Source organism: Mercenaria mercenaria, chromosome 15 (genome assembly GCF_021730395.1).
Source record: "Mercenaria mercenaria strain notata chromosome 15, MADL_Memer_1, whole genome shotgun sequence".
In the NCBI taxonomy this organism is placed as follows: Eukaryota; Metazoa; Mollusca; class Bivalvia; order Venerida; family Veneridae; genus Mercenaria; species Mercenaria mercenaria.
Genome location: NC_069375.1, coordinates 50,690,368 through 50,713,321, shown reverse-complemented (window position 1 = coordinate 50,713,321; position 22,954 = coordinate 50,690,368). Strand labels below are relative to the sequence as shown.

The 22,954-nt window shown below is 36.7% G+C and overlaps 1 protein-coding gene across 7 annotated transcripts in view; it reads left to right on the top strand.

The window, feature by feature from the left end:
• LOC123554306 (kynurenine--oxoglutarate transaminase 3-like) overlaps positions 1 to 22,954 on the top strand; it is a 171,526-nt gene that overhangs the window by 32,797 nt on the left and 115,775 nt on the right. For all 7 annotated transcript variants that reach the window (XR_006686990.2, XM_053525255.1, XM_053525256.1 and 4 more), the window contains 4 exons: positions 5,951 to 6,012; positions 8,995 to 9,046; positions 16,286 to 16,387; positions 18,442 to 18,591. Coding sequence is in view for 6 of the 7 variants with exons in the window: in XM_053525255.1 (XP_053381230.1) it covers positions 5,951 to 6,012; positions 8,995 to 9,046; positions 16,286 to 16,387; positions 18,442 to 18,591 (366 nt within the window). In the remaining variant the exon portion in view is untranslated. The remainder of the gene's footprint in view (positions 1 to 5,950; positions 6,013 to 8,994; positions 9,047 to 16,285; positions 16,388 to 18,441; positions 18,592 to 22,954) is intronic.

Here is a 22,954-nt window from a genome sequence, read left to right as displayed (position 1 = left end):
AAAGGCTTTTATGCAAGTCGGCACCAACAAACTAATGGATTTGAAAAAATTCGTACAAAAAGTTCAAAGCTTGAATCTTACAAAACAATTAATCAAAAGGCATGAAATTACAAAGTTCGAAATATTTTATAGGTCAATAAAGTGAAAAAATGCATTAAACAGTTCTGGATAAAGACAAGGGAAGTAATTGAAATGTTGTAATCCGGTGGCGGTACATCTCGTGCAATAGCATTACAGACAAGCGAAAAATCTCGAGTTACTTTATTAATACAGAATGTTGTGATGGTAATACTTAAAATGTCAAAATAATAAAGTTGGTATGAAATAAAATCGTAAAAAAGAACCACGGAAGCAACAAATGCAAACGAGTAGAATAACAGCAGTCGATATTTTTGGGCAGGAGTCTATTTTTGATGATGAATATTCATTTAGTTAATCTCGATTCTACATTATGACATGTTAGATTTAGGAGTTAGATAGTTGTACCCCCCGACAACAAAGTTGTAAGGGGGGTATACTGGTTTCAGGTTGTCTGTCTGTCCGTCTGTCTAGAGCTCTTGTGCGCACATCTCTCTTTCCCTTGACAGATTTAATGAACTTACACAGTATCGTACCACAGTAGTTGATGGGGCATGTTTTCTTTAGAAAAATTGCGGGTTTGGGACTTTGTTTTTGTTACTATACTATCAGACACAATCTTCACCATCCTCTCATCCCCTTGACAGAATTTAATGAAACTTCACACAAGTGATCAGTACCAACAGTAGTTGTGCATGGGGCATGTTAGGTTCTTTTAGAAAAAAAATTTGCAGGGTTATGGGACTTTGTTTTTTTGTTACTATACTATATACATAGACACAATCTTGTGCGCACCATCTCTCCTCATCCCCTTGACACAATTTAATGAAACTTCACACAAGTGATCAGTACCAACAGTAGTTGTGCATGGGGCATGTTAGGTTCTTTTAGAAAAAAAATTTGCAGAGTTATGGGACTTTGTTTTTTTTGTTACTATACTATATACATAGACACAATCTTGTGCGCACCATCTCTCCTCATCCCCTTGACACAATTTAATGAAACTTCACACAAGTGATCAGTAACAACAGTAGTTGTGCATGGGGCATGTTAGGTTCTTTCAGCGACAAAAATTGCAGAGTTATGGGACTTTGTTTCTTGTTACCATACTATGTACATATAGTCTGCATATGCAATCTTGTGCGTGCCTAATCTACCAAACCCTTACACACAATTTAATGAAACTTCACACAAGTGATCAGTACCAACCCTAGTTGTGCATGGTGCATGTTACATTCTTTTAGATAAATATTCTGCATAGTTATGGGACTTTGTTTTTTGTTACTATACTGTATACATACAGTCTATATACATACAGTCCACATAATTATGCAATCTTGTGTACGTCAAATTGCAATGTACTGTGTCAGTGCATGCGGGGGGTACATTCATCACCTTTAGTGATAGCTCTAGTTTAAACTATATTATTGTTTTTTTTGTAGGTCTGTTATTACGTAGTTGTATTTCACTTAAGATTGACTTAAAGATGCGTAAAAACACATTGGCAAAGAGGCTATTTGTAATGAATATGCATGAGTACAAAATGGCGGCGCCCTGCTGGAATTCAGATGCCTTTGATGATACCCTAGTATCCATTACCTGCTCAGTCAAGTGTGACATGTTCACCATAAGTGTTCCTTCTCATGAGAAGGAACAATAAAAACCCATCTTTTATAGAAAGTGTCGTAAACAAGAAACAACTTTTCACATGCACAAAGTCATCTGCTGCAATATTGTTGTCTTCTAAAGAAAAAAAAACGTATTGAACCACAAAAAAAAACTATATACAAATCTGTAAGAACCTCTTGTTTAACATCTGAGGATACCTTTGGTAAATCTGAAATGAGATCGATTGTGCAAGCTTGCGAAAATAATTACGTTGTGGACGTTATTTTAATTTTGGAGGGAAAGAAGCACATGCATTTTTTCATGACGGATATTGTGTTTGCAGAAGTCTCTTTTCAGGTCGATATAAATCAGAAGAGTATTTTTAGCTGAAATTGATATTTCTTGTCCATTTCTGGTCCTGAGAATAATATTATAAGGGTAACCTATCTTATTGATTGAATACACCTCTCTCGATTAAATGCGTAGGTGCTGCCACCATAAACGTTATGGATGACGCCATTTTTAGCTCATGGTGAGCTTTTGTGACTGCTCAATGTCCATTGTCCGTCATCCATTGTCCGTCTGTCAACAATTTCTAAGAATTACACCAAGCTTCACAGAAATGATCCTTGGGTGGTCCCCTTTCAGAACTGTTCAAAGAATTGAATTCCACGCAGAAAGGAAAAACTTTAAAAATCTTCTTGTCCAAAACCACAGTCCATAGGGCTTTGATATTTAGTGTATAGCATCATCTAGTGGTCCTCTACCAAGATTGTTCAAATTATACCCCTAGGGTCAAATATGGCCCCGCCCTGGGGGTCACATGGTTTACATAGACTTATATAGGGAAAACTTTGAAAATCTTCTTGTCAAAAACCACAAGTCCTAGGGCTTTGATATTTAGTGTATAGCATCATCTAGTGGTCCTCTACCAAGATTTTTCAAATTATCCCCCTAGGGTCAAATATGGCACTGCCCTGGGGTCAAATGATTTACATAGACTTATATAGGGAAAAACTTTGAAAATCTTCTTGTAAAAAACTACAGGGCCTAGGGCTTTGATATTTGGTATGTGACATCATCTAGTGGCCCTCTACCAAGATTGTTAAAATTATGCCCCTGGGATGAAAAGAGGCCCTGCCCTTGGGGTCCCAAGTTTTACATAGACTTACATAGGAAAAAAACTTTAAAAAATCTTCTTGTCTGAAACCGCAAGACCTAGGCCTTTGATATTTGGTATGTAGCATTGTCTTATGGTGCTCTACCAAGATTGTTCAAATTATGCCCCTGGGTTGAAAATTGGCCCTACCCCGGAGGTCCCAAGTTTTACATAGATATATAGTAATTTTATTTAAAAAAACTTCTTGTCTGAAAGTTCAAGGCCTAGGCCTTTGATACTTGGTATGTAGCATTGCCTAGTGGTTTTTTAACAAGAATGTTCAAATTATGCCCCTGGGGTGAAAAGAAGCCCTGCCCTGGGGGTCACTTGTTATATGAGTTATATAGGAAAAAATACTTTAAAAAATTTCTGATCATATTTGCTATACTGTTTTATTATAATTACCTGATGACCCCAAGTAATTAGGGGTCACTTGACTTTGACCTTGACCTACTGACCTACTTTTTTGTTTTTTAAGATAGAGCCTTGAAATTTGGATGACAAATACAGTTTTGCACACCGATCTTAAAACTGACTTTCAGTGACCATGAATGTGACCTACTGACCTACTTTCTTAATATTTTATCATCAGTTTGACATTTGAAACATGTAGCTCATATTACTCAGGTGAGCGATCCAGGGTCATCAAGACCCACTTGTTATTCGATGTTTTCGCGCAAAATTCATCAATTTATCTAATGTTTATATGAAAATAGCTCAGAATCTCATGTTTCCAACTTGAAATACGAACGGTAAACAAAAATCCAGACCTCTGAGCACTAAAAATGAATTTATTGCTGATACACTGTGTATTATATTTTGGCGGGAAAACAATTAACGTGCGTTTCATGTCGTAAGTTTTCTGTTGTTGAATAACTCATTATTAAATGTGTGCATATCTTCCTTGTAACATATGCAAATAGATTTCAACATTTAGAGGCTTATGTAAATTACTTTAAGTAAATTTTTAGATCGGCGTCCGGAGATTGGGAGTGCGACTTTTTTTGGTGAATACTTTTAAACCAAATTACCATGGATCTGTAACCACGTCAAATAACACTCTCTTCCCAAACAATAAGGTTGTCTGTTAATGAAACTAAACCCTACGGAAATGAAATACGTTTTACACCACCACAAATCCTATCAGACTGAGGTCAGTAACCTCTCCCACATAAAATGATAACAACAATTTAGAATTTTAGTCATTGTTGTAAAAGAGTAGAAAGAAGCTTAATTGTTTCATTTAAAATTGAGATTTTTGCAAATATTTGCAAAAGTATCAACAAATTAGATATCCTTTGCGCACCTGGCCAATCTTTACAGCGATTGCCTGTAACGTACTGAAACAGGTAAAAATTTTGTTGCCTCAAAAACAGGCCAGTCTTTACAGTGATTGCCTGTTACGTTAAAGATGGTGCTTTTGAGTTTTAAAAACGGACGTCATTTTGAACGTATTAAAAATAACATTTTGAATACAAAAACGTTTAAAACGTTAAATGAACCCGAATACGTTTTAAACCGTATAAATTATACGTTCTTCAATGATACAGTGCTCTTTCGGGTAAGAACCAAATATACGTTCTTCGACAATACGGTGCTTTCAGGTATTGCAAAAACTGTTAACATAGAACCCACTTATATATGCTACAGGCAATCCATGTATTATTTATTATAATTATATAGTATAAATAAAGTAGGCAGTATTATAAAACATGTATGTGAACCATCCTATTGTGTATTCACGTTCAAACAAATATTGTCATTATCTGCTGTGTTTTAGCAACAATTTGAACGTCGATAGACGTAATAAATACGGTTGTGTAAGTTACCAGATGAAGAGTCCTAACTTTTGCCAACATGCCCATAACGTTCAAATACGTATTTTAAAAATAATCAATAATGATCGATATTACCATTCAGATCGATTTTATTGATCAGCTATAATTTTCGAGATAACCCTTATTGTTCAAATCTACAAATATGTGTCTTATAAGGCTTTTATGCGTGATTTGATTTTATAGTCAGGTTTTCTCAGAATGCTAATTATGCAATTTATATTACCATAAATCAATTTTATGATCATTATAATTTATCGGATACCTTATATTTCTCCAAATTAAAGCATTTTCTTATGCTTATAGCGTGATTGGAATTTAAATAGGTCAGGGTTTTCTCAAGAATGCTTAAATTATGCAAATTTGATATTACCATTAAGATCAATTTTATTGATCACTTATAATTTTATCGAGTACCCTATATGTTCAAATTACATAATCTTAGTTTCTATAAGGTTATTATGTATTGGAATTAAAAGGTCAGGTTTTCTCAAGAAGCTAAAATCAAATTACATTTATATTGATTTAATCGATAAATAGGTATTTAAATAAAGACATCTAAAAATTATTTATCTGAATAACAGTAAAATATTAAGATTTAAGAAAATTTACAGATTAAAAGTAACCTTGACCCACTCTTCTAATTTTCTTGTTTTTAAAGCGTTAGCTAAGAAATTTGTTAAAGCAAACAACTCTACTCAGGTGAGCGATATAGGGCCATCATGGCCCTCTTGTTTCTAATTACATATTAAATATATTACTAGTACATGTACAGTCAAGTCTACCCTAGTTCAAGGAACTTAGACTTAATTAAGTCCAGTGTCCAGGGTAATAAAACTAAATTTGGAGACCAGTTTGGGAATGCAGTCCTGCTGATTGGTCAGTTTCAAAGAAGTGCTCAGAAAATGTTTTAAAGACTAACTGGGACTCCAAGCTTAGTTTATTTCACCTTAGGACCAGCAATTTAAAGTTTGATATAATGTTCGGAAATACATGTAGTTGTATTTCGTATGTTTTGTGGGACTGTGGAGGATTTACTATAGAGAGCATAGGTTTCCTGTAGGGTAATTTCTGGTCAGTGTTTTCTTCAAGTATATGTGATATTGATAATTTTACAGTTTTAATATGCTATCATTTGTGATCAAGTATTAAGCATAAGAACTCTTACTTTTATTATTCATAAAACTTGACAGTCCTGTATGAAAGTTAGAATTAAAAAAGCATTTGCATTTATGTTGCAGTAAATAATTGTATATTTTACTTTTTGCAGAGAAAGATGTCAACCAAAATAAAAATGGCAGACCGCCTTAAAGGCACTGAGAGGAATGTCTGGTATGTTAATACAAAATGAGCATTGATTACTGCTCAGTATTTATCCATATAAAGTCAGTGGGGGTAAATTGAGACATTGGATATTCCCCGTCAATGCTAAAAAGTCAGTGGGGTAAATTGAGACATTGGATATTCCCCGTCAATGCTAAAAAGTCAGTGGGGGTAAATTGAGACATTGGATATTCCCCGACAATGCTAAAAAGTCAGTGGGGTAATGAAATTGACGTCAACTAAAGTCGTGGTATATTACTGATCCCGTCAATGCTCAAAGTCATGGGTAAATTGTAACATGTGATCCGTGCATGCTAAAATCAGTGGGAAATTGAGACTTGATATTCCCCGACAATGCTAAAAAGTCAGTGGGGTAAATTGAGACATTGGATATTCCCCGACAATGCTAAAAAGTCAGTGGGGTAAATTGAGACATTGGATATTCCCCGTCAATGCTAAAAAGTCAGTGGGGTAAATTGAGACATTGGATATTCCCCGTCAATGCTAAATCAGTGGTAAATGAGACATTGATATCCGAAGCAAAGTCAGTGGGTAATAGACATGATATCCCGTCATGCAAAGTCGTGGGTAAATTGAGCATTGACTCCCCAACAATGCTAAAAAGTCAGTGGGGTAAATTGGCATTGAATACGTAATGCTAAATCAGTGGGAATTGACTTGAATCCACAATGCTAAAGTCGTGGTAATGGACCTTGGATTCCCGTCAATCAAAGCATGGTATTGAGACATGGAATTCCCCGTCAATGCTAAAGTCATGGGTAAAAGAGACATTGGATATTCCGATGATAAAATCAGTGGGGTAATGAGAATTGGAATTCCGTCAATGCAAAAAGTCAGTGGTTAAATGAGCATGGATATTCCGTAATGCTAAAAATCAGTGGTAAATTGCACCATTGGTATTCCCGTCAATGCTAAAACGCGAAACAATATGTATATTAGTTGGCCCCCGATAAGTGGTGGGGCATAAGATTTGTCTTGTCCTGCTTCCGACCTTGCGAGTTCATGCCCTAGCTCAAAAGTATTTGATATAAATTCATGAAACCTTGCATGAGTCTTTATCATGATATGAAATTGTGCACCTCCTATTTTTTGTCTGGCACCGTCCCCTATTTTCAGAGTTATGGCCCCTGAAATAGTCAAAAATGCACATTTTCACCTTGTGACTTGCTAGCTCAAAAGTATTTGATATAGATTCATGAAACCTTGCATGAGTCTTTATCATGATATGAACTTGCGCACCTCCTATTTTTCGTCTGGCACCGCCCCCTATTATCAGAGTTATGTCCCCTGAAATAGTCAAAAATGCACATTTTCACCTTGTGACACGCCTAGCTCAAAAAGTATTTGATATAGATTCATGAAACCTTGCATGAGTCTTTATCATGATATGAACTTGCGCATCTCCTATTTTTCGTCTGGCACCGCCCCCTATTTTCAGAGTTAAGGCCCCTGAAATAGTCAAAAATGCACATTTTCACCTTGTGACACGCCTAGCTCAAAAAGTATTTGATATAGATTCATGAAACCTTGCATGAGTCTTAATCATGATTTGAACTTGCACACCTCCTATTTTATTGTCTGGCTCCGCCCCTATTTTCTGAGTTATGGCCTCTGAAATAGGCAGAAATGCACATTTTCATAAAATGCACATTTTCACCTTGTGACGCGCCTAGCTCAAAATGTATTTGATATAAATTGATGAAACCTTGCATGAGTCTTTGTCATGATATGAACTTGCGCACCTTCTATTTTTTGTCTGGCTCCGCCCCCTATTTTTAGAGTTAAGGCCCCTGAAATAGTCAAAAAATGCACATTTTCACCTTGTGACAAGCCTAGCTCAAAAAGTATCTGATATAGATTCATGAAACCTTGCATGAATCTTAATCATGATGTGTCCTTGCACACTTGGCATTCTTCCTGAGAATCTTGGCATTTATTACAGAGTTATGGCCCTTGAAATAGCCAAAATAGTGGATTTTTTGTTTGTGATGCTCATAGCTCAAAAAAGTATATGGCCTAGAATAATGAATCCTTTTCATAAAATGCTATACTCCATTAAGACTGTAAACATTTTAATTATTTCCCCTTATTTATGACAAATGTACCAGTGGGGGGCACACCCTGTGTCCTACAGACACATTCTAGTTGTGGATAATCTGTTTCAGTAAAATACCCAAAATACATAAATAATTTAAGCAACAAAAGCTTTGAACAGCTGAACCATAGTCATTTAAGGCAGAATGTACATTTTGATTGCACAAAACAAGTCAGGGGCATCAGTGGTTAAGATCACTGACTCCAAATAACTTGCCTTCTAACCTCTGTGGGTTTGAAACCCTGCTTAGGATTTAGAAATCTTAAATGTGAGAAAGTCATCCAGCTGGCTTATGGAAGGTTGATGCCTTCCTGTGCCAGAAGAAATGCCCAGATGGTCAAGTAGGGTCTTCTTCAGCTGGAAAGTCACCAATTATTACCGACAATTTATCAAAAATCCAACATGAAATAATAAGAAAATCACGGCCACTTCACAATAGGAATGTTTTAGTCATTGACTGTACAATGATCTAATTTAGTGCATATAAGATGGGCATGTTTAACTGTTCTAAAATGAATAATTGTTCAAACTTGTTGTACTAAAATCAACCAAAGTTATTCATTTAATCTATAGCTTTCAAAGAAGTCCTTCTATTACTTTGTCCTTTGACAATACCATATTCATCTACTGATGAACCTACCTTAATGGTCACCTGTATTAAGCAGCCACTTGCCTGAAACAGCCACTTGCCTGAAACAGCCACTTGCCTGAAGCAGCCACTTGCCTGAAACAGCCACTTGCCTGAAGCAGCCTGATTATTTCATTCCTTCAGCTGACAATACAAGTTTGACTGTATAAAAAGACCCCTATTTTCCTTTCACATACATTTAAAAAAATTCAGAGATGAGATAAACAGTATGACATGTACATTTCAGGGTTGAATTTGGAAAGCTTGCTGCTGATTATAAAGCCATCAATCTAGGTCAGGTAAGATTATTTGGGAACAGAATATTGTATAGGCTGAAGATAGCTCAAGGGCCAAGGTGAAAAGATAAAAAGAAATTTCATATACCGTATTTTACCCAAGTCTTGGGACACCCTAAATCTTGGGACAACCCTAAAATGTGGAAAAATAATTATTTTTCTTGACCCTAAGTTTTTGGGCATGTATTTTCTCAGCGTATTTTTCATCCCTAAGTGCTGGGACTAAGGTTGTGTACTGATTCAAGATGTAACACAAATACCGTTATTATACATTGTATGGTGTTGTATCGATCAAAATATCAAATAATTATAAGAACCAAAGACTATTTTTAGCTCACCTGTCACATAGTGACAAGGTGAGCTTTTGTGATCACGCAGCGTCCGTCGTCCGTGCGTCCGTCCGTCCGTAAACTTTTGCTTGTGACCACTCTAGAGGTCACATTTTTCGTGGGATCTTTATGAAAGTTGGTCAGAATGTTCATCTTGATGATATCTAGGTCAAGTTCGAAACTGGGTCACGTGCCGTCAAAAACTAGGTCAGTAGGTCTAAAAATAGAAAAACCTTGTGACCTCTCTAGAGGCCATATATTGCACAAGATCTTCATGAAAATTGGTCAGAATGTTCATCTTGATGATATCTTGGTCAAGTTCGAAACTGGGTCACGTGCCATCAAAAACTAGGTCAGTAGGTCTAAAAATAGAAAAACCTTGTGACCTCTCTAGAGGCCGTATATTTGTCAAGATCTTCATGAGAATTGATCAGAACGTTCACCTTGATGATATCTAGGTCAAGTTTGAAACTGGGTCATGTGCCATCAAAAACTAGGTCAGTAGGTCAAATAATAGAAAAACCTTGTGACCTCTCTAGAGGCCATATTTTTCATGGGATCTGTATGAAAGTTGGTCTGAGTGTTCATCTTGATGATATCTAGGTCAAGTTTGAAACTGGGTGAGGTGCGATCAAAAATTAGGTCAGTAGGTCTAAAAATAGAAAAACCTTGTGACCTCTCTAGAGGCCATATATTTCACAAGATCTTCATGAAAATTGTTCAGAATGTTCACCTTGATAATATCTAGGTCAAGTTCGAAAGTGGGTCACGTGCCTTCAAAAACTAGATCAGTAGGTCAAATAATAGAAAAACCTTGTGACCTCGCTAGAGGCCATATTTTTCATGGGATCTGTATGAAAATTGGTCTGAATGTTCATCTTGATGATATCTAGGTCAAGTTAGAAAGTGGGTCACGTGCCATCAAAAACTAGGTCAGTAGGTCAAATAATAGAAAAACTTTGTGACCTCTCTAAAGGCTATATTTTTCATGGGATCTGTATGAAAATTGGTCTGAATGTTCATCTTTATGATATCTAGGTCAGGTTCGAAACAGGGTGATGTGCGGTCAAAAACTAGGTCAGTAGGTCTAAAAATAGAAAAACCTTGTGACCTCTCTAGAGGCCATACTTATGAATGGATCTCCATAAAAATTGGTCAGAATGTTCACCTTGATGATATCTAGGTCAGGTTTGAAACTGGGTCACGTGCCATAAAAAACTAGGTCAGTAGGTCAGATAATGAAAAAACCTTGTGACCTCTCTAGAGGCCATACTTTTCATGGGATCTGTATGAAAGTTGGTCTGAATGTTCATCTTGATGATATCTAGGTCAAGTTCGAAACTGGGTCAACTGCGGTCAAAAACTAGGTCAGTAGGTCTAAAATTATTAAAATCTTTTGACCTCTCTAGAGGCCATATTTTTCAAGGATGTTCATGAAAATTGATCTGAATGTTCACCTTGATGATATCTAGGTCAGTTTCGAAACTGGGTCACGTGCGGTCAAAAACTAGGCCAATAGGTATAAAAGTAGAAAAACCTTGTGACCTCTCTAGAGGCCATATTTTTCATGAGATCTTCATGAAAATTAGTGAGAGTGTTCACCTTGATGATATCTAGGTAAAGTTCAAAACAAGGTCACGTACCTTCGAAAACTAGGTCAATAGGTCAAATAATAGAAAAACCTTGTGACCTCTCTAGAGACCATATTTTTCAATGGATCTTCATGAAAATTGGTCAGAATTTTTATCTTGATAATATCTAGGTCAAGTTCAAAACTGGGTCACATGAGCTCAAAAACTAGGTCACTATGTCAAATAATAGAAAAAACGACGTCATACTCAAAACTGGGTCATGTGGGAAGAGGTGAGCGATTCAGGACCATCATGGTCCTCTTGTTTAACATTTTCGTGTCGTGTTTTTAGCTCACCTGTCACAAAGTGACAAGGTGAGCTTTTGTGATCGCGCGTTGTCCGTGCGTCCATCGTGCGTGCGTGCGTCCGTAAACTTTTGCTTGTGACCACTCTAGAGGTCACATTTTTTGTGGGATCTTTATGAAAGTTGGTCAGAATGTTCATCTTGATGATATCTAGGTCAAGTTCGAAACTGGGTCACGTGCTTTCAAAAACTAGGTCAGTAGGTCTAAAAATAGAAAAACCTTGTGACCTCTCTAGAGGCCATATATTTCAAAGATCTTCATGAAAATTGGTCAGAACGTTCACCTGGATGATATCTAGGTCAAGTTCAAAACTGGGTCACGTGCCATCAAAAACTAGGTCAGTAGGTCAAATAATAGAAAAACCATGTGACCTCTCTAAAGGCCATATTTTTCATGGGATCTGTATGAAAGTTGGTCTGAATGTTCATCTTGATGATATCTAGGTCAGGTTCGAAACTTGGTCACGTGCGGTCAAAAACTAGGTCAGTAGGTCTAAAAATAGAAAAACCTTGTGACCTCTCTAGAGGCCATATATTTCACAAGACCTTCATGAAAATTGGTCAGAATGTTCACCTTGATAATATCTAGGTCAAGTTTGAAACTGGGTCACGTGCCTTCAAAAACTAGGTCAGTAGGTCTAAAAATAGAAAAACCTTGTGACCTCGCTAGAAGCCATATATTTCAAAAGATCTTCATGAAGATTGGTCAGAACATTCACTTTGATGATATCTAGGTCAAGTTCGAAACAGGGTCACGTACCATCAAAAACTAGGTCAGTAGGTCATATAATAAAAAAACCTTGTGACCTCTCTAAAGGCCATATTTTTCATGAGATCTGTATGAAAGTTGGTCTGAATGTTCATCTTGATGATATCTAGGTCAAGTTCGAAACTGGGTCACATGCGGTCAAAAACTAGGTCAGTAGGTCTAAAAATAGAAAAACCTTGTGACCTCTCTAGAGGCCATACTTGTGAATGGATCTTCATAAAAATTGGTCAGATTGTTCATCTTGATGATATCTAGGTCAAGTTCGAAAGTGGGTCACATGTCTTCAAAAAGTAGGTCAGTAGGTCAAATAATGAAAAAACTTTGTGACCTCTCTAGAGGTCATATTTTTCATGGGATCTGTATGAAAGTTGGTCTGAATGTTTATCTTGACGGTATATAGGTTAAGTTTGAAACTGGGTCAACTGCGATCAAAAACTAGGTCAGTAGGTCTTAAAATAGAAAAACCTTGTGACCTCTCTAGAGGCCATACCCTTGAATGGATCTTCGTGAAAATTGGTCAGATTGTTCACCTTGATGATATCTAGGTCAAGTTTGAAACTGGGTCACATGCCATCAAAAACTAGGTCAGTAGGTCAATTAATAAAAAAACCTTGTGACCTCTCTAGAGGCCATACTTTTCATGGGATCTGTATGAAAGTTGGTCTGAATGTTCATCTTGATGATATCTAGTTCAAGTTTGAAACTGGGTCAACTGCGGTCAAAAACTAGGTCAGTAGGTCTAAAATTAGAAAAATCTTTTGACCTCTCTAGAGGCCATATTTTTCAAATGATCTTCATGAAAATTGGTCAGAATTTTTATCTTGATGATGTCTAGGTCAAGTTCAAAACTGGGTCACATGAGCTCAAAAACTAGGTCACTATGTCAAATAATAGAAAAAACGACGTCATACTCAAGACTGGGTCATGTGGGAACAGGTGAGCGATTCAGGACCCTCATGGTCCTCTTGTTACTAGTAAAGTGTTTTTGTTGTTGTTTTTTTGGGTGTTTTTGCTGCAGCCAGGAAGTCCATTTTCCGTTATTTATTTATTTTTATTTACCACTGACTGGAATTTACCTGCGAATCGTACAGATATCAAAACGCCATGAAAAACTATGGGCATAAAATTCAGACTTTTGACCAGAAAGTACAAAAAACAGAATAGAAAAATCTTAAATAATGAAAAGGCGGCAGCAATTTAAAAATATGAAGTAAAATGATTTTTGGCAAACAGATTTCTGTTACGTGACCTCGTGAACGTAAATAGAAAATGGTGTTAAAAAACAAAAACAATAATGATGTTGTTGTGTATTTTTAATAAGTTTTGAATGAATCTTTGTACATGTACATGTATTTTTGACACGACACTTTATAATAAGATATTCTTCTCAAACCATTTTGTAATTTCCTTGAGGGCAAATAGGTCACAGAGGTAAGATATCCGGTATTATAGTTTGACACGTTTACCTGTCAGTTTATACGGGATATTGCACATTCGCTTTAACAAATTAAAAAGAAGCTTTTTTTTATTGATTGTTACAACACTAGATCTACTTCTCAGCACTTAAGAACCGAGGCGGTACGATCAAACAATGATGTGCAACATGGCGCGAAAACATGACCTATAATGCCATGAAAATCTCGGGGAAACTATACCGCTTTGATCCCCACTTCTAATGTCATGATACCGACACACTTCTTCTAGCTCTTTGAGGGGGTGTTAATTGATGATGAAAACAAGGCCAATTACTTTGTTTATCAACAGAATAATTACCGATAATCGTTAAGTTTTTTTTTTCGCTTTCAACACAGGTGGGTGGGGATGTTACCCGATGACGATTATTGTGTCCATATTTTTGGGACACTTTTCAAAATAATTATTTTTCGGGAAATAAGTCTTGGGACAGTGAAAAAAATAATTATTTTATGCTGTCCCAAGATTTAGGTAAAATACGGTATGTAAATCTTATAGTTAAATGAAATATCGCGACATTTAGGCATCACGTACACAAAAAACGCGCATAGAGCATTTATTATTTAATATTATCGCTTCAAACTTTCAGCACTGCTAGAGAATAAACATTATACAAAATTAACTGTAAAATTTCATACAGCGCAATCGTAAATAGGTATTTTATTTTTACCGTAAATACATGTAAACACCTGCGATCACAAAATTTAGACTTTCGGCCAGAAAATACACAAAAAAAAAAACAGAATAGAAAAATATTTAATAATGAAAAAATGGCAGCAATTTATAAACATAGAGTAAAGCTTTATTGTCAAGCATACTTAGAACAGTTAAAGTACATAATGTAGCATATTTATCGATACAATAAGGCATTATTTAAGGTTTATAAATAAACCAGATGTGTACGTGACATATATCAGTCGTAAATATAATAATGTGGTTGTACCTTTTAAACGATTTAATGTTTTTAATATTATTATAATAAAAAGTAGGGTATAGACTAGACAGTTCAAGGTCGTGGCAGTTGTCCCCTTGGATGTTTTGTGTTCAAGTCAGGAAGGGAACCGTGGGTCTCTTTGTAGATGATTTTGTTAATTAACAACTCTAAATAAACAACATCAAATATTTTATATTATTTATTTTATTTAACCTTTTGGAACTTTTGACAAATTTAATCGGAAAATAACAGCTAAAACATTGCAAAAACAAAATAATAATACCTCCACCAGACATGTTCTAAAAATAACATCCGAGCTTTGAATTAAGGCCCCCATTTACATATAATACATTAATTACAATTTGGATCACATCCAGGCATCAACCTGTATTTGATATCAGGTCTCAAAATTGAAATTTCGCTGGGCCTACGATTGATTAGTTCGGCCGGAAATGGCCATAACTATGCAGCGCAGCGTAATCAAATAAAAATGAATAAAACAAAACAAATCCAAGTAGTTATATAGTGTTCAGACTGAACTTTTAATTATACCACAGATGAAAGTATATGGGCACTATATTGGAGTCATACCTGTCAGTCCATCTGTCTTTCCATTATTGATTTCCATCGTTTGATGTATTTTCAAATGACTTCACATAAAATTTCACCATCATGATATAAGTAGATGCACATCATACTACCCTGGTCACATGGCCAAGGTTGCACTTTGAGGTCATAGGTCAAAAAGCTTTAGCGTTCTCTCCATATCTTCTTAACCTCTGGAAAGATTTTCATCAAACTAGCCTCAAATATTAACCTCATTAAGACAATGAGTTACATGTACACAAATAACCTAGGTCTTGAGGTTCAAGGTCAAGGTCACACTTGGATGTCATAAGTCAAATATTCTTAATTTATAGACTTCTGCCAAATGTTTTTCACAGATCATATGTGTACCAAACGTATAAACTAGAATTTGGGCAAAGTGTTTGAAGTTTATTTTTTATTAAAAAGGAAATTACAAAAAAAAAATTTTAGCGATTTTCCACGCATGTATGATGCCGAACATTCACATGGGTTAGGCACGGGGCTAGGGGTGTCGGGGGCATGCTTCGGAAAATTTTGAAATCATATGTGCCATTTCACGCAATTTGGTGTCATTCTGTGTGTATTTGTATGATGATGTACTATTGTTAGCTCACCTGAGCAGAAAGTGCTCAAGGACGAGCTATTATGGTCAGTGGTTGTCCGTTGTGCGTCGTCCATCAACATTTTCCTTTAAACAACATCCCATCCTAAACCACAAGTCCATTTTTGATGAATCGTCACAGCGATATTCCTTGGGTGGTTTCTTTAAAAGAATTTGAAAGAATTGAATTCCATACAGAACTTGGGTTACCATGGCAACCGAAAGGAGAAACTTTGAAATCTTCTTCTCCAAAACTGCAGTTCCTAGGGCTTCATTATCTGGTATGTAGCATCCTCTACCAAGGTTGTTCAAATTATCCCCCTTTGGTCAAATATGAATGGCGTCACTTTATTTCAGAGATGGACGTAAATTTATGGAAGATAACGCTCAAAGCTACAAGATTATCGATTTTTCAAATAAGGTTTACCAGCAGTTGGGTTTAGTACAGATAGTTTGATATGCTTACAGTGTCTTTAGATTTTGCCATTATTATGTATATTATAAGGACTCAGTTGCATACATTTCTTGATTATGTTGCTACACTGTTCTGTTAGCTCTTGTTTATTATTAAATTGTGTAAATATTTGACATTTTGTTGTTGTTGTTTTTTCAGGGATTTCCAGATTATCATCCACCACAACATGTCCTTGATGAGTTTGCAAAAACTATAACCAGTTCGGAAAATTCACTGTTCCACCAGTACACTAGGTCTTATGTAAGTCACTAAATGCTTAAAATGTGAATATGTAGGTAGATGCTCAATATATTGGTAGAAATATTAAGACTGACAAGAGTTTAGATTTTTTTATATGCCCTAAGGGACATATGATGTTATACCCCTGGTCCGTCCGAGCAACTTAAATGAAAGAGAGGGCCATCTAACAGTAAAGAGAACAATAGCTTCAATCCGTTAAGAACAGATTATAGGGCCACAACCCCCTATTTAGACAAAAGAAAATAATAAATGAAATGGCCCCTCCTTCATTTCGATGGGACTTCCGTCCGTCTGTCCATCCATTAGCAATTTCGTGTCTGCTGTGTAACTCTTGATCCCCTTGAAGGAGAAGAAACTTGACACAAATGTTCACCACATCGAGGCGAGGTGCAGAGCGCATGTTCTGGATGGCTCACTTGAAGGTCACACTTAGGGGTCAGTCATATGAGTGTGTTTCGTGTCTGCTCTGTAACTCTTGAACTACTTGAAGGATTGTAAAGAAACTTGGCACAAAATTTAATGTTCACTGCATCGAGACGACGTGTAGAGCGCATGTTCTGGATGTCTCGCTTCAAGGTCAAGGTTACACTTAGGGGTCAAAGGTCATCGTTCTGTAACCCTTGAACCCCTTGAAGGATTTCGAGGAAACTTGACACAAATGTTCACCACATCAAGACATCAAGACAAGGTCAAGATCACACTTAGGAGTTGAAGTTCATACCTTCAGGCATATATGATCTGCATTGCGGTGCTCTTGTTTTCAAGTTTGAAAAACTGTAATGCTAGGCTTGTATTGTGTTAAGCAAATTTATAAACTTTACTTACTCTGCATGTGAATAAGAAATTTATACTCCCACAAGTTTGGAGGGGGTATATAGGAGTGAGGTTGTTGGTCAGTCTGTTGGTTTCCATGGTTTCCAGACAATAGCTTGGCTTGATAGATTTAAATAAATTTTGGCGTACAGGTGTAACATCTTAAAATACAGGTCACATTCGACTTTGAAGTCAGTAGGTCAAAGCTCAAGGTCTCAATGACCGGGAACAGTTAAACGGTTTCTGGATGATAACTTGAGAACGCTTGAGCCTAGGATCATAAATTTTGGTACACAGCTGTAACATCATGAAATACAGGTCAAGTTCGACTTTGAGGTCAAAGGTCAAGGTCACAATGACCCAGAACAGTTAAACAGTTTCCGGATGATAACTTGAGAATGCTTGGGCCTAGGATCATAAATTTTGGTTTACAGGTATAACATCATAAAATACTGGTCAAGTTCGACTATGAGGTCAGTCTGTCAAAGGTCAAGGTCACAAGGACCCGGAACAGTTAAACGCTTTCTGGATGATAACTGGAGAACGCTTGGGCCTAAGATCATGAAAGTTGATATGGAGATTGGTCATGACCAGCAGATGACCCCTATTGATTTTGAAGTCAAAGGTCAAGGTTACAGTGACCGGAAACAGTTAAACAGTTTCTGGATGATAACTCAAGAACACTTTGGCCTAGGATCATGTAAGTTGATAGAGGTTTGTCATGACCAGCAGGTGACCCCTATTGATTTAAAGGTCAGTAGGTCAAAGGTCAAGGTCACAGTGACCAGGAACAGTTAAGCCGTTTTGGACAATAGCTTTAGAACGCTTGGGCCCAGGATCACGAAACTTAATAGGGTGGTTAATCATGACCAGCAGATGAACCCTATTGATTTTGAGGTCAGTAGGTCAAAGGTCATGGTCACAGTGACCCAGATTAGTAGAATTTTTTTGCAGGGTTGACAGATTTAAATCATTTTGATAAACAGGTGTAACATCATCAAAATATAGGACAAGTTCGACTTTAACATTGGCTTACTTCTGTGACAAGACCGTATTGTGGTGGTATAATTCGTCACTCCCGTGAAGCTCTAGTTTTAATTAATTCTCATTTACTGCACTGTAAAAGTAATGGATATATTAACATTAACAATATTTATTAATGAAACAAAATCAAACATAAATAGTGATCAATGTATATAATTTTGAATAAATTTCTAAAAGCTTTTAAATTGTTTTTTCAGGGCCACCCACATTTGGTGAAAACACTGGCCCAGCTGTACAGCCCTATCATGGGCAGACAGATTGATGCTATGTCAGAAGTGATGGTCAGTGTTGGAGCATTTGGTATCTTATTCTCTACCATACAGGGGCTGGTCAACCCCGGAGATGAGGTAGGAAGTGTTTGATAGGTTTAATGCTGCTATTTGACAGTATTTTAGTTATGAATGCCACAGTTCTTTTACCTGTCAGTCTTCTTGGACATCTTACCTGTATAGACCTTTGTTCTGAGAGGGAGAGGAAGAACAAATTTTTATGCCCCCCTTCGAAAAAGGAAGGGTATAATGTTTTGCAGATGTTGGTCGCTGGTATGTCAGTCGGTATGTAGACCAATTGGTTTCCAGATGATAACTCAAGAACGCTTGGGCCTAGGATCATGAAAGTTGATAGGGAGGTTGATCATGGCCAGCAGACGACCCCTATTGATTTTGAGGTCAGTAGGTCAAAGGTCAAGGTCATAGTGACCCGGAACAGTTAAACGGTTTCAGGACGATAACTCAAGAACGCTTGGGTCTAGGATCATGAAAGTTAGTAGGATGGTTGATCATGACCAGCAGGTGACCCCTATTGATTTTGAGGTCAGTAGGTAAAAGGTCAAGGTCACAGTGATCCAGAACAGTTAAATGGTGTCTGGACGATAACTCAAGAACGCTTGAGCCTAGGATCATGAAAGTTAATAGCTAGGTTGGTCATGTCCAGCAGATGACCCCAATCGATTTTAGTTATAGCGTTTTCTGGACAATAACTCAAGAACCCTTGGGTATAGGATCATGAGAGTTGATAGAGAGGTTGATCATGGCCAGCAGATGACCCCTATTGATTTTGAGATCAGTAGGTCAAAGGTCAAGGTCACAGTGACCGGAAACTGTTAAATAGTTTCGGGTTGATAACTCAAGAACACTTGGGCCTAGGATCATGAAAGTTCATTGGGAGGTTGGTTATGACCAGCAGATGACCCCTATTGATTTTGAGGTCAGTAGGTCAAAGGCCGCAGAGATCTAGAATAGTTAAACACTTTCCGGACGATAACTCAAGAACGCTTGGGCCTAGGATCATGAAAATTGATAGGTAGGTTTGTCATGACCGGCAGATGACCCTTATTTATCTTGAGGTTAGTAGGTCAAAGGTCAAGGTCACAGTGACCTGGAACATTAGAACTTTTTTTCCAAATAACTAGAGAATGCTTTGGTTTAAGATCACATTTGATATGGAGGTCACTTAAGACTTGTAAATGACCCATAATTATTGATTTGAGGTCAGTACGGCAAATGTCCAGTGCAAAGTGACCAATTAATTTCTGTTCCTTGTGGAGTTACTAAATGCATCAAGGGTGGCATTTTGTGTTCTACGAGCTCTTGTTGATATGGTTATTGGAAAACATGAAATTTTGCCTTGCCTGGGGTTGAATGCATGACTTTGATTAGAAATCTAATTTGAGCACTTAAACATTTTCTGGACAATAACTTGAGAAGGTCACATTGACCTGGAACATTAGAACTTTTTTGCCAAATACTAGAGAATGCTTTATTGTAGGGATAATACACGTTTTTTTGTGTATTAACCTCTGCAGAAGCCAATGGGCTTCTGCTGACGTTGATACACAAAACTAACGTGTACTGTCGCTGTTCTTGCATAAAAACATGACATGATGACTAAATTTATTGTTTTCATATGTGATGAGTGGGGGGCATAGAGATTTGGTGGGGGCATATAGATTTGGTCTTGTCCGTGCATCCATCCGTCTGTCCGTCCGAAGTTCGTGACGCGCCTAGCTCGAAAAGTATTTGATATAAATTGATGAAACCTTGTCTTTATCATGATATGAACCTGCGCACCTCTTATTTTTTGTCTGGCTCTGCCCCCCTATTTTCAGAGTTATGGCCACTGAAATAGTAAAAAATGCACATTTTCACCTTGTGACAAGCCTAGCTCAAAAAATATTTGATATAGATTCATGAAACCTTGCATGAGTCTTAATCATGATATGAACTTGCGCACCTCCTATTTTTCATCTGGCTCCGCCCCCTATTTTCAGACTTATGGCCCCTGAAATAGTCAAAAATGCACATTTTTATCCTTGTGACATGCCTAGCTCAAAAAGTATTTGATATAGATTCATGAAACTTTGCTTGAGTCTTAATCATGATATGAACTTGCGCACCTCCTATTTTTCATCTGGCTCCGCCCCCTATTTTCAGAGTTATGGCCCCTGAAATAGTAAAATATGCACATTTTCACATTGTGACATGCCTAGCTCAAAAAGTATTTGATATAGATTCATGAAACCTTGCATGAGTCTTAATCATTATATGAACTTTGCGCAACTCCTATTTTTCATTTGGGTCCGCCCCCTATTTTCAGAGTTATGGCCCCTGAAATAGTCAAAAATGCACATTTTCACCTTGTGACGCACCTAGCCCAAAAAGTATATGATATAAATGGTTGAAAACTTGCATAAGTCTTTCTCATGATATAAACTTGCACACCTGTAATTTTTTGGCTGGCTCCACCCCCTATTTTTAAAGTTATGGCCCCTGAAATAGTAAAAAAAATGCACTTTTTCACCTAATTATGTGCCTAGCTCAAAAGGTATTAGATGTAAATTCAGGAAACCTTGCTGGAGTCTTTATTGTCATGTGACCTTGCACACTTGGCATTCTTCTTGAGAATCTTAGCTCTTATTACAGAGTTATGGCCCTTGAAATAGCCAAAATAGTGGATTTTTTGTTTTGATGCTCATAGCTCAAAAAGTATAGGGCCTAGAATAATGAATCCTTTTCATAAAATGTTTGCTGAGGTTATACCCCATTCAGACTGCAAACATTTGAATTATTGCCCCTTATTTTTGACAAATGTACCAGTGGGGGGCACACCCTGTGTCCTACAGACACATTCTAGTTTATTTACCATTCTGTTGTTCTTGGAAACGGTAAACATGTTTTAAATATCCATAACTGTGGCCCACATATCAACAACACTACCAAAAGCATGATTTGAAGGTTTTTGAGCATCTTATTTTTATTTCTCGTTATTACAAACATGAATAATAACTTTACATTCGAATTATTTTGAGTACGAACACATTTAGAGTACGGATGAGTATGAAAGTAGTGAAGAGCTTTCAAGGTTTATTATATGAATTCTGCCAAAAATCAGGAAAAAAGTATACCGACTGATACTAACAAAAATCATTAATATGATTCCTAAAAACGAGCAGTAGCGCAAGTTACACGCGATACTTATTCATTCACGGTTATTTACAACAACTGAACCGACGCTTTGTAAAGGGAGTAAAGTCTAAGAGAAACGAGTGCGTACATTGATGGGGGCAGGACCTTTGGGGTTGGAAACTGATGCAGGCATACAGACACTAAATAGAAAAATGGCGCGAAAGAAAATGGTAGTCGCATCATGGCGGATACAAATAGTTCTCAGTTTTTTATTTGCTCTGTAGAGCTATTTTCCTTATTTTCTTTGCATTTTTTTTTGCTAAAATCACATGACAGATCTATGCTTGACATGTAGGTAGCATTTTCATAATGAAATAACAACATGACAAAATTTTTCATGGAAACTTAGATCATACACCACCAGTGTAATTTAGGGTCTCATTTTTTAGCTGATTTTGCAGTTTGTGTGTTTGACTGAAATTATTTTTCTTGCATCAAACATGACCCCCACTTTTCTTTTGATTTTTATTTAGCATTGACAATACTCATCAAGAAAATGTAGGTTACAGACATTTAAAATGGGTCTTGATGTGTGCTGCGGCCATTGGAAATAGGTCAATTTTTATATAGAATAAAGGAACAACAACTATTTAGTGTGTTATAACCTGCAGCTAAACATACTACGGATTACATTGTATCTTTAATGTTACAAGAAGAGGTTATTATGGCAGAAACAAGACGCAAATGCCAAATATCAGTCTGCACAGAAATACGTACATACGTCCCTGGCAAAGCATTTCAAAAATAAAAATTGTGTATTAACAGCACATGAATTGCCTTGTTTGCACACGATTTTTCTCCCATTAATACATGGGTGGATCCAGTGAAAAAAGTAGTTTTTATGCAAGAATTTAAGATCACATTTGATTTGACCCATAATTATTGATTTGAGGTCAGTATGGCAAATGTCCAGTGCAAAGTGACCAAATAATTTCTGTTCCTTGTGCAATTACTCAATGCATCAAGGGGGGCATTTTGTGTTCTACGAGCTCTTGTTGATGTGGTTATTGGAAAACATGAAATTTTACCTTGCCTGGGGTCGAATGCCTTACTTTGATTAGAAACCTAATTTTATTTTTTATACCCATGAGCATTATACCCCTGACTAAACTCTGTTTGTCTGTCCGTCTGTACAAACCAGATTGTCTACAGCCCATATTAATGACCTGATTTAGTTCAAACACTCAAGAATCCTTGTGGCAAGATGTACAAACCGATCTATATAAAGTAACCTTAACCTCATATA